Source organism: Leptodactylus fuscus, chromosome 8 (assembly GCF_031893055.1).
Source record: "Leptodactylus fuscus isolate aLepFus1 chromosome 8, aLepFus1.hap2, whole genome shotgun sequence".
Classification (NCBI taxonomy): Eukaryota; Metazoa; Chordata; class Amphibia; order Anura; family Leptodactylidae; genus Leptodactylus; species Leptodactylus fuscus.
This window is the reverse complement of record NC_134272.1, coordinates 84764270-84780316: the sequence shown is the minus strand read 5'-3', so window position 1 is coordinate 84780316 and position 16047 is coordinate 84764270. Positions and strand designations below refer to the sequence as shown.

Sequence of the window (16047 nt, the reverse complement as noted above, 5' to 3'; positions counted from 1 at the left end):
AAAACCCATTGGCTGCCGAAAACATGTGACCTCTAATTTAAAAGAACAGCGACGCCCAGCTTCGCGTCATTCTGAGCTTGCAATTCACCGAGGACGGAGGTTTCCGTCCAGCTAGCTAGGGCTTAGATTCTGGGTAGGCAGGGACAGGCTAGGATAGGAAGGAGAAGACAACCAACAGCTCTTGTAAGAGCTAAATTCCAGGGAGAAGCTTGTCAGTGTAACGTGGCACTGACGGGCTCAATCGCCGCAACCCAGCTTTCCCAGGATCCTGAATGGAATACACTGTCAGTGTATTCCCGTATACCCGATATATACCCCGATACCCGTTCCAACGGTGTGCCCCCCCACCTTCACCCCAGAAATACCCTGCAAGTCCCCTAGCAATAGAATTGGGGCTATATACACCCACAATTTTTACTACTGGTATACAGTGCCATTGTCTGACTGGGAATTCAAAGAATATATTGGGAATACAAATACCCTCATTTCTTGCTACTGCCATATAGTGCCAGTTTCTGACTGGGAATTCAAAGAATATATTGGGGTTACGTGCACCCACAATTTTTACTACTGGTATACAGTGCCATTGTCTGACTGGGAATTCAAAGAATATATTGGGGTTATAAATACCCTCATTTCTTGCTACTGCCATATAGTGCCAGTTTCTGACTGGGAATTCAAAGAATATATTGGGGTTACGTGCACCCACAATTTTTACTACTGGTATACAGTGCCATTGTCTGACTGGGAATTCAAAGAGTATATTGGGAATACAAATACCCTCATTTCTTGCTACTGCCATATAGTGCCAGTTTCTGACTGGGAATTCAAAGAATATATTGGGGTTACGTGCACCCACAATTTTTACTACTGGTATACAGTGCCATTGTCTGACTGGGAATTCAAAGAATATATTGGGGTTATAAATACCCTCATTTCTTGCTACTGCCATATAGTGCCAGTTTCTGACTGGGAATTCAAAGAATATATTGGGGTTACGTGCACCCACAATTTTTACTACTGGTATACAGTGCCATTGTCTGACTGGGAATTCAAAGAGTATATTGGGAATACAAATACCCTCATTTCTTGCTACTGCCATATAGTGCCAGTTTCTGACTGGTAATTCAAAGAATATATTGGGGTTACGTGCACCCACAATTTTTACTACTGGTATACAGTGCCAATTTCTAACTAGGAATTCAAAATGCGCAAGGCTCCCGGAAAGGGACGTGGACGAGGCCGTGGGCGAGGTCGGGGGAATGGTTCTGGGGAGCAAGGTAGCAGTGAAGCCACAGGGCGTCCCGTGCCTACTCCTGTGGGGCAGCAAGCATTGCGCCACTCCACAGTGCCAGGGTTGCTTGCCACATTAACTAAACTGCAGGGTACAAACCTTAGTAGGCCCGAGAACCAGGAACAGGTCTTGCAATGGCTGTCAGAGAACGCTTACAGCACATTGTCCAGCAGCCAGTCAGACTCTGCCTCCTCTCCTCCTATTACCCAACAGTCTTGTCTTCCTTCCTCCCAAAATTCCGAAGCTTTACAGAACAATAACCCAAACTGTCCCTGCTCCCCAGAGCTGTTCTCCGCTCCTTTCATTGTCCCTCAACCTGCCTCTCCACGTCACGATTCCACGAACCTAACAGAGGAGCATCTGTATCCAGATGCTCAAACACTAGAGTCTCCTCCATCTCCGTTCGATTTGGTGGTGGATGACCAGCAACCCACCCTCATCGACGATGATGTGACGCAGTTGCCGTCAGGGCATCCAGTTGACCGGCGCATTGTGCGGGAGGAGGAGATGAGACAGGAGTTGGAAGAGGAAGTGGTGGATGATGAGGACACTGACCCGACCTGGACAGGGGGGATGTCAAGCGGGGAAAGTAGTGTGGATGTTGAGGCAGGTGCAGCACCAAAAAGGGTAGCTAGAGGCAGAGGCAGAGGTCAGCAGCTTAGGCGAAGCCAGGCCACACCCGGAATCTCCCAAGATGTTCCAGTTCGTACCCAGCCCCGAAAAACTCCCACCTCGAGGGCACGTTTCTCGAAGGTGTGGAGTTTTTTCAAGGAATGCGCCGAGGACAGATATAGTGTTGTCTGCACAATTTGCCTCTCGAAATTGATTAGGGGCTCTGAGAAGAGCAACCTGTCCACCACTTCAATGCGCCGTCATTTGGAATCCAAGCACTGGAATCAGTGGCAGGCAGCAACGGCAGGACAAAGGCCGCCTGCCGTTCACGCCACTGCCACTGCCTCTGCCTCTGCCTCTGCCACTGCCACTGCTGACTGTGCTGGCGATGCACTCCAGAGGACGAGCCAGGACACCACTTCATCTGCCTCCGCCACTTTGTTGACTTCTACCTCATCCTCCCCTGGTCCTGTCTTATCTCCTTCTCCTGCACCATCAAAGGCACCATCAGGCGTTTCTTTACAACAACCCACCATCTCTCAGACATTGGAGCGGCGGCAGAAATACACTGCTAACCACCCACACGCGCAAGCCTTGAACGCCAACATCGCTAAACTGCTGGCCCAGGAGATGTTGGCGTTCCGGCTTGTTGAAACTCCCGCCTTCCTGGACCTGATGGCAACTGCGGCACCTCGCTATGCCGTCCCTAGCCGTCACTACTTCTCCCGGTGTGCCGTCCCCGCCTTGCACCAGCACGTGTCACTCAACATCAGGCGGGCCCTTAGTTCCGCGCTTTGCACAAAGGTCCACTTGACCACCGACGCGTGGACAAGTGCATGCGGACAGGGACGCTACATTTCACTGACGGCACACTGGGTGAATGTAGTTGAGGCTGGGACTGCTTCCCAAACTGGCCCGGTGTACCTCGTCTCCCCGCCTAACATTCCTGGCAGGGACACGAGAAGAACACTCCCCTCCTCCTCCTCCTCTACCGCCTCCTCCTCCGCCACCGCCTCCTCCTCCGCCACCGCCTCCTCCTCCGCTGTTAGATTGACCCCAGCTACGAGTTGGAAACGTTGCAGCACTGGCGTTGGTAGACGTCAGCAGGCTGTGCTGAAGCTGATCAGCTTGGGGGACAGACAGCACACTGCCTCCGAGGTGAGGGATGCCCTCCTCGATGAGACGGCAATATGGTTTGAGCCGCTGCACCTGGGCCCAGGCATGGTCGTTTGTGATAACGGCCGGAACCTGGTAGCAGCTCTGGAGCTTGCCGGACTCCAACATGTTCCATGCCTGGCCCACGTCTTCAACCTAGTGGTGCAACGTTTCCTAAAGAGCTACCCCAATGTTCCAGAGCTACTGGTGAAAGTGCGGCGCATGTGCGCCCACTTTCGCAAGTCGACAGTAGCCGCTGCTAGCTTAAAATCTCTCCAGCAACGCCTGCATGTGCCACAACACCGGCTTTTGTGCGACGTCCCCACACGCTGGAACTCAACGTTTCAGATGTTGAATAGAGTGGTTGAGCAGCAGAGACCTTTGATGGAATACCAGCTACAAAACCCTAGGGTGCCACAAAGTCAGCTGCCTCAGTTTCACATCCATGAGTGGCCATGGATGAGAGACCTTTGTGACATCCTACGGGTCTTTGAGGAGTCCACAAGGAGGGTGAGCTCTGAGGATGCGATGGTGAGCCTTACAATCCCGCTCTTGTGTGTTCTGAGAGAATCCCTGATTGACATCAGGGATAACTCAGATCACACAGAGGAGTTAGGGATAGCATCCGATCCGTCACAGCTGGAGAGTAGGTCCACACATCTGTCCGCTTCACTGCGTTTAATGGAGGAGGAGGAGGAGGAGGAGGAGGAAGAAGAGTTGTCCGATGATGTGATGGTGATACAGGAGGCTTCCGGGCAACTTCGAATCGTCCCATTGTTGCAGCGCGGATGGGTAGACATGGAGGATGAGGAGGAAATGGAGATTGAACTTTCCGGTGGGGCCAGAGGAGTCATGCCAACTAACACTGTGGCAGACATGGCTGAGTTCATGTTGGGGTGCTTTACAACCGACAAGCGTATTGTCAAAATCATGGAGGACAACCAGTACTGGATCTTTGCTATCCTTGACCCCCGGTATAAAAACAACATCTCGTCTTTTATTCCGGTAGAGGGGAGGGCCAATCGCATCAATGCTTGCCACAGGCAATTGGTGCAGAATATGATGGAGATGTTTCCAGCATGTGACGTTGGCGGCAGGGAGGGCAGTTCCTCCAGTAGGCAACCAAGTTCTCACCGGTCCACACAAACGAGGGGCACACTGTCTAAGGTCTGGGACACCTTGATGGCACCCCCTCGCCAAAGTGCCGCCACGGAGGGTCCTAGTGTCACCAGGCGTGAGAAGTATAGGCGCATGTTGCGGGAATACCTTTCCGACCACAGCCCTGTCCTCTCCGACCCCTCTGCGCCCTACACGTATTGGGTGTCGAAGTTGGACCTGTGGCTTGAACTTGCCCTATATGCCTTGGAGGTGCTGTCCTGTCCTGCCGCCAGCGTCCTATCTGAGAGGGTGTTCAGTGCAGCCGGTGGCATCATCACTGACAAGCGCACCCGTCTGTCAGCTGAGAGTGCCGACCGGCTCACTTTGATAAAAATGAACCACCACTGGGTAGAGCCGTCATTTTTGTGCCCACCTGTGTAAAGCACCCCAACATGAAACTCCATGTCTGTACTCAACCTCTCCAATTCCTCCGCATCCTCATACTCATCCACCATAAGCGTTGCACAATTCTGCTAATACTAGGCTCCCTCCACCCTGATTTCCCCCAACTCTGCTGGTTAGAGGCTCCCTCCACCCTGATTTCCAACAACTCTGCTGGTTAGAGGCTCCCTCCACCATGAATTTGCCCAAACTGGGCTGTTTAGAGGCTCCCTCCACCATGAATTGGTCCAAACTGGGGTTTTTAGAGGCTCCCTCCACCATGAATTGGTCCAAACTGGGCTGGTTAGAGGCTCCCTCCACCATGAATTTCCCAAAACTTGGCTGTTTAGAGGCTCCCTCCACCATGAATTTGCCCAAACTGGGCTGTTTAGAGGCTCCCTCCACCATGAATTGGTCCAAACTGGGCTGGTTAGAGGCTCCCTCCACCATGAATTTCCCAAAACTTGGCTGTTTAGAGGCTCCCTCCACCATTAATTGGTCCAAACTGGGCTGGTTAGAGGCTCCCTCCACCATTAATTGGTCCAAACTGGGCTGGTTAGAGGCTCCCTCCACCATTAATTGGTCCAAACTGGGCTGGTTAGAGGCTCCCTCCACCATGAATTTCCCAAAACTTGGCTGTTTAGAGGCTCCCTCCACCATTAATTGGTCCAAACTGGGCTGGTTAGAGGCTCCCTCCACCATGAATTTGCCCAAACTGGGCTGTTTAGAGGCTCCCTCCACCATGAATTGGTCCAAACTGGGCTGGTTAGAGGCTCCCTCCACCATGAATTTCCCAAAACTTGGCTGTTTAGAGGCTCCCTCCACCATTAATTGGTCCAAACTGGGCTGGTTAGAGGCTCCCTCCACCATTAATTGGTCCAAACTGGGCTGGTTAGAGGCTCCCTCCACCATGAATTTCCCAAAACTTGGCTGTTTAGAGGCTCCCTCCACCATTAATTGGTCCAAACTGGGCTGGTTAGAGGCTCCCTCCACAATTAATTGGTCCAAACTGGGCTAATTAGAGGCTCCCTCCACCATGAATTGGTCCAAACTGGGTTTTTTAGAGGCTCCCTCCACCATGAATTTGCCCAAACTGGGCTGTTTAGAGGCTCCCTCCACCATGAATTGGTCCAAACTGGGCTGGTTAGAGGCTCCCTCCACCATGAATTTCCCAAAACTTGGCTGTTTAGAGGCTCCCTCCACCATTAATTGGTCCAAACTGGGCTGGTTAGAGGCTCCCTCCACCATGAATTTGCCCAAACTGGGCTGTTTAGAGGCTCCCTCCACCATGAATTTGCCCAAACTGGGCTGTTTAGAGGCTCCCTCCACCATGAATTGGTCCAAACTGGGCTGGTTAGAGGCTCCCTCCACCATGAATTTCCCAAAACTTGGCTGTTTAGAGGCTCCCTCCACCATTAATTGGTCCAAACTGGGCTGGTTAGAGGCTCCCTCCACCATGAATTTGCCCAAACTGGGGTGGTTAGAGGCTCCCTCCACCATTAATTGGTCCAAACTGGGCTGGTTAGAGGCTCCCTCCACAATTAATTGGTCCAAACTGGGCTAATTAGAGGCTCCCTCCACCATGAATTGGTCCAAACTGGGTTTTTTAGAGGCTCCCTCCACCATGAATTTCCCAAAACTTGGCTGTTTAGAGGCTCCCTCCACCATGAATTGGTCCAAACTGGGCTGGTTAGAGGCTCCCTCCACCATGAATTTCCCAAAACTTGGCTGTTTAGAGGCTCCCTCCACCATTAATTGGTCCAAACTGGGCTGGTTAGAGGCTCCCTCCACCATGAATTTGCCCAAACTGGGCTGTTTAGAGGCTCCCTCCACCATGAATTTGCCCAAACTGGGCTGTTTAGAGGCTCCCTCCACCATGAATTGGTCCAAACTGGGCTGGTTAGAGGCTCCCTCCACCATGAATTTCCCAAAACTTGGCTGTTTAGAGGCTCCCTCCACCATTAATTGGTCCAAACTGGGCTGGTTAGAGGCTCCCTCCACCATGAATTTGCCCAAACTGGGCTGTTTAGAGGCTCCCTCCACCATGAATTTGCCCAAACTGGGCTGTTTAGAGGCTCCCTCCACCATGAATTGGTCCAAACTGGGCTGGTTAGAGGCTCCCTCCACCATGAATTTCCCAAAACTTGGCTGTTTAGAGGCTCCCTCCACCATTAATTGGTCCAAACTGGGCTGGTTAGAGGCTCCCTCCACCATGAATTTGCCCAAACTGGGGTGGTTAGAGGCTCCCTCCACCATTAATTGGTCCAAACTGGGCTGGTTAGAGGCTCCCTCCACAATTAATTGGTCCAAACTGGGCTAATTAGAGGCTCCCTCCACCATGAATTGGTCCAAACTGGGTTTTTTAGAGGCTCCCTCCACCATGAATTTCCCAAAACTTGGCTGTTTAGAGGCTCCCTCCACCATGAATTGGTCCAAACTGGGCTGGTTAGAGGCTCCCTCCACAATTAATTGGTCCAAACTGGGCTAATTAGAGGCTCCCTCCACCATGAATTGGTCCAAACTGGGTTTTTTAGAGGCTCCCTCCACCATGAATTTGCCCAAACTGGGCTGTTTAGATGCTCCCTCCACCATGAATTGGTCCAAACTGGGCTGGTTAGAGGCTCCCTCCACCATGAATTTCCCAAAACTTGGCTGTTTAGAGGCTCCCTCCACCATTAATTGGTCCAAACTGGGCTGGTTAGAGGCTCCCTCCACCATGAATTTGCCCAAACTGGGCTGTTTAGAGGCTCCCTCCACCATGAATTTGCCCAAACTGGGCTGTTTAGAGGCTCCCTCCACCATGAATTGGTCCAAACTGGGCTGGTTAGAGGCTCCCTCCACCATGAATTTCCCAAAACTTGGCTGTTTAGAGGCTCCCTCCACCATTAATTGGTCCAAACTGGGCTGGTTAGAGGCTCCCTCCACCATGAATTTGCCCAAACTGGGGTGGTTAGAGGCTCCCTCCACCATTAATTGGTCCAAACTGGGCTGGTTAGAGGCTCCCTCCACAATTAATTGGTCCAAACTGGGCTAATTAGAGGCTCCCTCCACCATGAATTGGTCCAAACTGGTTTTTTAGAGGCTCCCTCCACCATGAATTTCCCAAAACTTGGCTGTTTAGAGGCTCCCTCCACCATGAATTGGTCCAAACTGGGCTGGTTAGAGGCTCCCTCCACCATGAATTTCCCAAAACTTGGCTGTTTAGAGGCTCCCTCCACCATTAATTGGTCCAAACTGGGCTGGTTAGAGGCTCCCTCCACCATGAATTTGCCCAAACTGGGCTGTTTAGAGGCTCCCTCCACCATGAATTGGTCCAAACTGGGCTGGTTAGAGGCTCCCTCCACCATGAATTTCCCAAAACTTGGCTGTTTAGAGGCTCCCTCCACCATTAATTGGTCCAAACTGGGCTGGTTAGAGGCTCCCTCCACCATGAATTTGCCCAAACTGGGGTGGTTAGAGGCTCCCTCCACCATTAATTGGTCCAAACTGGGCTGGTTAGAGGCTCCCTCCACAATTAATTGGTCCAAACTGGGCTAATTAGAGGCTCCCTCCACCATGAATTGGTCCAAACTGGGTTTTTTAGAGGCTCCCTCCACCATGAATTTCCCAAAACTTGGCTGTTTAGAGGCTCCCTCCACCATGAATTGGTCCAAACTGGGCTGGTTAGAGGCTCCCTCCACAATTAATTGGTCCAAACTGGGCTAATTAGAGGCTCCCTCCACCATGAATTGGTCCAAACTGGGTTTTTTAGAGGCTCCCTCCACCATGAATTTGCCCAAACTGGGCTGTTTAGAGGCTCCCTCCACCATGAATTGGTCCAAACTGGGCTGGTTAGAGGCTCCCTCCACCATGAATTTCCCAAAACTTGGCTGTTTAGAGGCTCCCTCCACCATTAATTGGTCCAAACTGGGCTGGTTAGAGGCTCCCTCCACCATGAATTTGCCCAAACTGGGCTGTTTAGAGGCTCCCTCCACCATGAATTTGCCCAAACTGGGCTGTTTAGAGGCTCCCTCCACCATGAATTGGTCCAAACTGGGCTGGTTAGAGGCTCCCTCCACCATGAATTTCCCAAAACTTGGCTGTTTAGAGGCTCCCTCCACCATTAATTGGTCCAAACTGGGCTGGTTAGAGGCTCCCTCCACCATGAATTTGCCCAAACTGGGGTGGTTAGAGGCTCCCTCCACCATTAATTGGTCCAAACTGGGCTGGTTAGAGGCTCCCTCCACAATTAATTGGTCCAAACTGGGCTAATTAGAGGCTCCCTCCACCATGAATTGGTCCAAACTGGTTTTTTAGAGGCTCCCTCCACCATGAATTTCCCAAAACTTGGCTGTTTAGAGGCTCCCTCCACCATGAATTGGTCCAAACTGGGCTGGTTAGAGGCTCCCTCCACCATGAATTTCCCAAAACTTGGCTGTTTAGAGGCTCCCTCCACCATTAATTGGTCCAAACTGGGCTGGTTAGAGGCTCCCTCCACCATGAATTTGCCCAAACTGGGCTGTTTAGAGGCTCCCTCCACCATGAATTGGTCCAAACTGGGCTGGTTAGAGGCTCCCTCCACCATGAATTTCCCAAAACTTGGCTGTTTAGAGGCTCCCTCCACCATTAATTGGTCCAAACTGGGCTGGTTAGAGGCTCCCTCCACCATGAATTTGCCCAAACTGGGGTGGTTAGAGGCTCCCTCCACCATTAATTGGTCCAAACTGGGCTGGTTAGAGGCTCCCTCCACAATTAATTGGTCCAAACTGGGCTAATTAGAGGCTCCCTCCACCATGAATTGGTCCAAACTGGGTTTTTTAGAGGCTCCCTCCACCATGAATTTGCCCAAACTGGGCTGTTTAGAGGCTCCCTCCACCATGAATTGGTCCAAACTGGGCTGGTTAGAGGCTCCCTCCACCATGAATTTCCCAAAACTTGGCTGTTTAGAGGCTCCCTCCACCATTAATTGGTCCAAACTGGGCTGGTTAGAGGCTCCCTCCACCATTAATTGGTCCAAACTGGGCTGGTTAGAGGCTCCCTCCACCATTAATTGGTCCAAACTGGGCTGGTTAGAGGCTCCCTCCACCATGAATTTCCCAAAACTTGGCTGTTTAGAGGCTCTCTCCACCATTAATTGGTCCAAACTGGGCTGGTTAGAGGCTCCCTCCACCATGAATTTGCCCAAACTGGGCTGTTTAGAGGCTCCCTCCACCATGAATTTGCCCAAACTGGGCTGTTTAGAGGCTCCCTCCACCATGAATTGGTCCAAACTGGGCTGGTTAGAGGCTCCCTCCACCATGAATTTCCCAAAACTTGGCTGTTTAGAGGCTCCCTCCACCATTAATTGGTCCAAACTGGGCTGGTTAGAGGCTCCCTCCACCATGAATTTGCCCAAACTGGGGTGGTTAGAGGCTCCCTCCACCATTAATTGGTCCAAACTGGGCTGGTTAGAGGCTCCCTCCACAATTAATTGGTCCAAACTGGGCTAATTAGAGGCTCCCTCCACCATGAATTGGTCCAAACTGGGTTTTTTAGAGGCTCCCTCCACCATGAATTTCCCAAAACTTGGCTGTTTAGAGGCTCCCTCCACCATTAATTGGTCCAAACTGGGCTGGTTAGAGGCTCCCTCCACCATGAATTGGTCCAAACTGGGCTGGTTAGAGGCTCCCTCCACCATGAATTTCCCAAAACTTGGCTGTTTAGAGGCTCCCTCCACCATTAATTGGTCCAAACTGGGCTGGTTAGAGGCTCCCTCCACCATGAATTGGTCCAAACTGGGGTTTTTAGAGGCTCCCTCCACCATGAATTGGTCCAAACTGGGGTTTTTAGAGTCTCCCTCCACCATGAATTGGTCCAAACTGGGGTTTTTAGAGTCTCCCTCCACCATGAATTGGTCCAAACTGGGGTTTTTAGAGGCTCCCTCCACCATGAATTTGCCCAAACTCTGCTGGTTAGAGGCTCAATCCACCCTGATTTTCAAAACAAATGTTGGTGCCAACCTCAACTTACTACAAGGGCCAAATTCACTGCTGGTGACAAGCTCTCCTCACTGCAAGTGCCAAATACACATGTTTCAAGGTGTTTTCCTACTGTCAGAGAGGTGGTATTGAGTGTGTAAAGTGTGTAGTTGTTAAGCTGTGATGTTGGGGTAATAGAGGGTCTTTGGTGTGTTAGATGCCCCCAGACATGCTTCCCCTGCTGTCCCAGTGTCATTCCAGAGGTGTTGGCATCATTTCCTGGGGTGTCATAGTGGACTTGGTGACCCTCCAGACACGGATTTGGGTTTCCCCCTTAACGAGTATCTGTTCCCCATAGACTATAATGGGGTTCGAAACCCGTTCGAACACACGAACATTGAGCGGCTGTTCGAATCGAATTTCGAACCTCGAACATTTTAGTGTTCGCTCATCTCTAATCCTCACGTAATCTTCTATGAAAACTCATAATGCTTTCTTGGCTAATAAATATTGTTGATAATTGATAATGTTGTGTAATTGGTGTTTTATTACGAGGGATCACAGGAAAATTTTACCAAAATTGTGAACATATTTGAGCAAGCTAACAAATCAATAGTGAAATAAGGAGCTGACATTACCTTCAAGGAACCAACAATAATGTTAGAATATGCCAGCGGAATTGGCCGAGAAGTCTTGTAGCCTATTTTTTATGTATTCTAGACAACAAAACAAAATCTTCATCTTTTTTCTCTTTGATAACAATGTCTTACCTCGACAAGTCCTTTTATCAGAGGATAGTTTCATCAGGTGAGGACAAGAGCAAGCAGCAGTTCTGTTAAAATTGATCAAACACAGATGGGAACATGGACCCCTCCCATTACCTGCCGCACAAGGATTGGGAGCTGTAAAGATAGGAACAATTATTTTTTTTTTTTAGAATTTTTGTATTTTTTTTTGTTTTAGTTGACATAACAAAGAAATTCTAAACAGCTGACCAAATAAGGTAATACATGAATTTCCAAAAAAGTGCACTATTAAAAAAATAAATGAATTCATTTTTAAAAAAAATTGCACATTAATTTTCATCCATTTTACACTATTAAAAAATAAAAAATGGTGCATTATTTTTCATCCATTTTACACTATTAAAAATAAAAAAAATGCACATTATTTTTAATCCTTTTTGCACTATTAAAATATTGAGCATTATTTTTCATTCTTTTTACACTATTAAAAAAATTTTAAAAAATTGCACATTATTTTTCATCCATTTTGCACTATAAAAATAAAAATATTGCACATAGCATATTATTTTTCATCCTTTTTGCACTATTAAAATAAAATAAAAAATTACACATTATTTTTCATCCTTTTTGCACAATTAAAATAAAATTAAAAATTGCACATTATTTTTCATCCATTTTGCACCATAAAAATTTGCACATAATTTTTCATTCTTTTTGCACTATTAAAATAAAATTAAAAAAAATACACATTATTTTTAATCCTTTTTGCACTGTTATTTTTTTTTTTTTTTTTTTAAATTGCACATTACTTTTCATACATATAGGCTACAATGTATCTTTTTTTGGTTTGTGTATTATAGGAAAGTGCAGATACAGAAGAAAATCGTAGAATGCCACATTCAATGCGGTTTCAGTCTAAACAATAACTATGTGGCTCCTCCATAGGGACAGCAATACACTTGGGAGACAAATTACAAGTTTGCTTTCCTGGGTAGATGTTGCTTACATTGACAAGCATGAAGACAAAATTATGCCCTTCCAAAACATCCAGGAGCTTAACAACGCTCTATAAGGAATCTGTATCCTGTTACATATCGGAAAGATTTCAGAATTTATTCACACATCAATTTTTTTTTTTTATTGTTGATGGATTTTATTCCTAATAATTTCAGCCATAAATTGTAGAAGTGAATATTTTTGCATATTTTTTAAATTAAAAAGAAAGATTATTTGTCCATATGAACACTGAATTTAAGAAAGCCTTTTATTGTATCGGACTGCACAATTACATTGAATATTTTCCACATTCTCTAATGATATTGCAGATCAATATGTTCTTAAGATTCAGAATCAGAGGTGGAAATTAGAATTACTGGTTGTCAGTGTGAGTCCGCTTTATAATTTATCACACAAGCAGGAGTAATGATATTGGCCGCTGGGTGGCCATGTTGTTTCTGAGCGCTTATCAATTTCTATACACCGTTACGTCAAAGCGTTGGGACCAAGAAGTCTCCTGCAACTTATTTGTTGTTGTTGTTATGGCAATTTCCTTCACATTTTAATCTCTGAAAAACGATAATTTCTTCTATTCCGAGCTCCGTGTCTTGAGATGTGTTTTGAAAACATCAAATTATCCCATTCTGAAGACAGACCGCTCCCAACCAGGAATTCATAGGGAGTTGCAAATGACTGCATTAAATACACCAGAAAGGGAGCTGTCAGTTATATGGAATTTGCTTCTCTGCCGCTTAATCGGAGAACATCTTTAGGACATCGCGGTTAACTAATTCCGTCCATCCTTCGTAACATTTCCACTAGCGTTCCTTTCTGCTGTATCGACTTCCAAGAGGTAGAAAAAGTTGCATTTTAATGAAATGGCCCCCGTTTTGTGAATGCTAAACCTACAACTATTTTCATGAGGGTCAACGCATCAACGTCTGCCATCGGATTCTAAATCTTACTAAAATCCATATATTTTTGTTGTTTACATTACTTGCTTAAATAAATCAGAATTGAACATTGATGGCAGGGCCTTAACTAGCAAAGTATGGGTCCTACAGCAAACCTTTGACATGGCATAGTTTACCCTTGCACCCTTGCATTTTACTGGTAAAATGTCCATTAAAAAGGACCCTGTATAGGATAATACCTAGAGATGAGCGAACACTAAAATGTTCGAGGTTCGAAATTCGATTCGAACAGCCGCTCACTGTTCGAGTGTTCGAATGGGTTTCGAACCCCATTATAGTCTATGGGGAACATAAACTCGTTAAGGGGGAAACCCAAATTCGTGTCTGGAGGGTCACCAAGTCCACTATGACACCCCAGGAAATGATACCAACACCCTGGAATGACACTGGGACAGCAGGGGAAGCATGTCTGGGGGCATAAAAGTCACTTTATTTCATGGAAATCCCTGTCAGTTTGCGATTTTCGCAAGCTAACTTTTCCCCATAGAAATGCATTGGCCAGTGCTGATTGGCCAGAGTACGGAACTCGACCAATCAGCGCTGGCTCTGCTGGAGGAGGCGGAGTCTAAGATAGCTCCACACCAGTCTCCATTCAGGTCCGACCTTAGACTCCGCCTCCTCCGGCAGAGCCAGCGCTGATTGGCCGAAGGCTGGCCAATGCATTCCTATGCGAATGCAGACTTAGCAGTGCTGAGTCAGTTTTGCTCAACTACACATCTGATGCACACTCGGCACTGCTACATCAGATGTAGCAATCTGATGTAGCAGAGCCGAGGGTGCACTAGAACCCCTGTGCAAACTCAGTTCACGCTAATAGAATGCATTGGCCAGCGCTGATTGGCCAATGCATTCTATTAGCCCGATGAAGTAGAGCTGAATGTGTGTGCTAAGCACACACATTCAGCACTGCTTCATCAAGCCAATACAATGCATTAGCCAGTGCTGATTGGCCAGAGTACGGAATTCGGCCAATCAGCGCTGGCCAATGCATTCTATTAGCCCGATGAAGTAGAGCTGAATGTGTGTGCTAAGCACACACATTCAGCTCTACTTCATCGGGCTAATAGAATGCATTGGCCAGCGCTGATTGGCCAGAGTACGGAACTCGACCAATCAGCGCTGGCTCTGCTGGAGGAGGCGGAGTCTAAGGTCGGACCTGAATGGAGACTGGTGTGGAGCGATCTTAGACTCCGCCTCCTCCAGCAGAGCCAGCGCTGATTGGCCGAATTCCGTACTCTGGCCAATCAGCACTGGCTAATGCATTGTATTGGCGTGATGAAGCAGTGCTGAATGTGTGTGCTTAGCACACACATTCAGCTCTACTTCATCGGGCTAATAGAATGCATTGGCCAGCGCTGATTGGCCGAATTCCGTACTCTGGCCAATCAGTGCTGGCCAATGCATTCTATTAGCTTGATGAAGCAGAGTGTGCACAAGGGTTCAAGCGCACCCTCGGCTCTGATGTAGGAGAGCCGAGGGTGCACTTGAACCCTTGTGCACCCTCAGCTCTGCTACATCAGAGCCGAGGGTGCGCTTGAACCCTTGTGCACACTCTGCTTCATCAAGCTAATAGAATGCATTGGCCAGCGCTGATTGGCCAATGTATTCTATTAGCCTGATGAAGTAGAGCTGAATGTGTGTGCTAAGCACACACATTCAGCTCTACTTCATCGGGCTAATAGAATGCATTGGCCAGCGCTGATTGGCCAGAGTACGGAACTCGACCAATCAGCGCTGGCTCTGCTGGAGGAGGCGGAGTCTAAGATCGCTCCACACCAGTCTCCATTCAGGTCCGACCTTAGACTCCGCCTCCTCCAGCAGAGCCAGCGCTGATTGGCCGAATTCCGTACTCTGGCCAATCAGCACTGGCTAATGCATTGTATTGGCTTGATGAAGCAGTGCTGAATGTGTGTGCTTAGCACACACATTCAGCTCTACTTCATCGGGCTAATAGAATGCATTGGCCAATCAGCGCTGGCCAATGCATTCTATTAGCGTGAACTGAGTTTGCACAGGGGTTCTAGTGCACCCTCGGCTCTGCTACATCAGATTGCTACATCTGATGTAGCAGTGCCGAGTGTGCATCAGATGTGTAGTTGAGCAAAACTGACTCAGCACTGCTAAGTCTCTGCATTCGCATAGGAATGCATTGGCCAGCCTTCGGCCAATCAGCGCTGGCTCTGCCGGAGGAGGCGGAGTCTAAGGTCGGACCTGAATGGAGACTGGTGTGGAGCGATCTTAGACTCCGCCTCCTCCAGCAGAGCCAGCGCTGATTGGTCGAGTTCCGTACTCTGGCCAATCAGCGCTGGCCAATGCATTCTATTAGCCCGATGAAGTAGAGCTGAATGTGTGTGCTTAGCACACACATTCAGCTCTACTTCATCAGGCTAATAGAATACATTGGCCAATCAGCGCTGGCCAATGCATTCTATTAGCTTGATGAAGCAGAGTGTGCACAAGGGTTCAAGCGCACCCTCGGCTCTGATGTAGCAGAGCTGAGGGTGCACAAGGGTTCAAGTGCACCCTCGGCTCTCCTACATCAGAGCCGAGGGTGCGCTTGAACCCTTGTGCAGCCTCGGCTCTGCTACATCAGAGCCGAGGGTGCGCTTGAACCCTTGTGCACACTCTGCTTCATCAAGCTAATAGAATGCATTGGCCAGCACTGATTGGCCAGAGTACGGAATTCGGCCAATCAGCGCTGGCCAATGCATCCCTATGGGAAAAAGTTTATCTCACAAAAATCACAATTACACACCCGATAGAGCCCCAAAAAGTTATTTTTAATAACATTCCCC

The 16047-nt window shown here is 48.3% G+C and overlaps 1 protein-coding gene across 1 annotated transcript in view; it reads right to left on the bottom strand.

Annotated features, from left to right (window-relative positions):
- Positions 1-16047, bottom strand: part of LRP1B (LDL receptor related protein 1B) — a 1094775-nt gene that overhangs the window by 348832 nt on the left and 729896 nt on the right. Inside the window, exon 28 of the mRNA XM_075284520.1 lies at positions 11307-11438. Within this exon, the coding sequence (XP_075140621.1) occupies positions 11307-11438 (132 nt within the window). The remainder of the gene's footprint in view (positions 1-11306; positions 11439-16047) is intronic.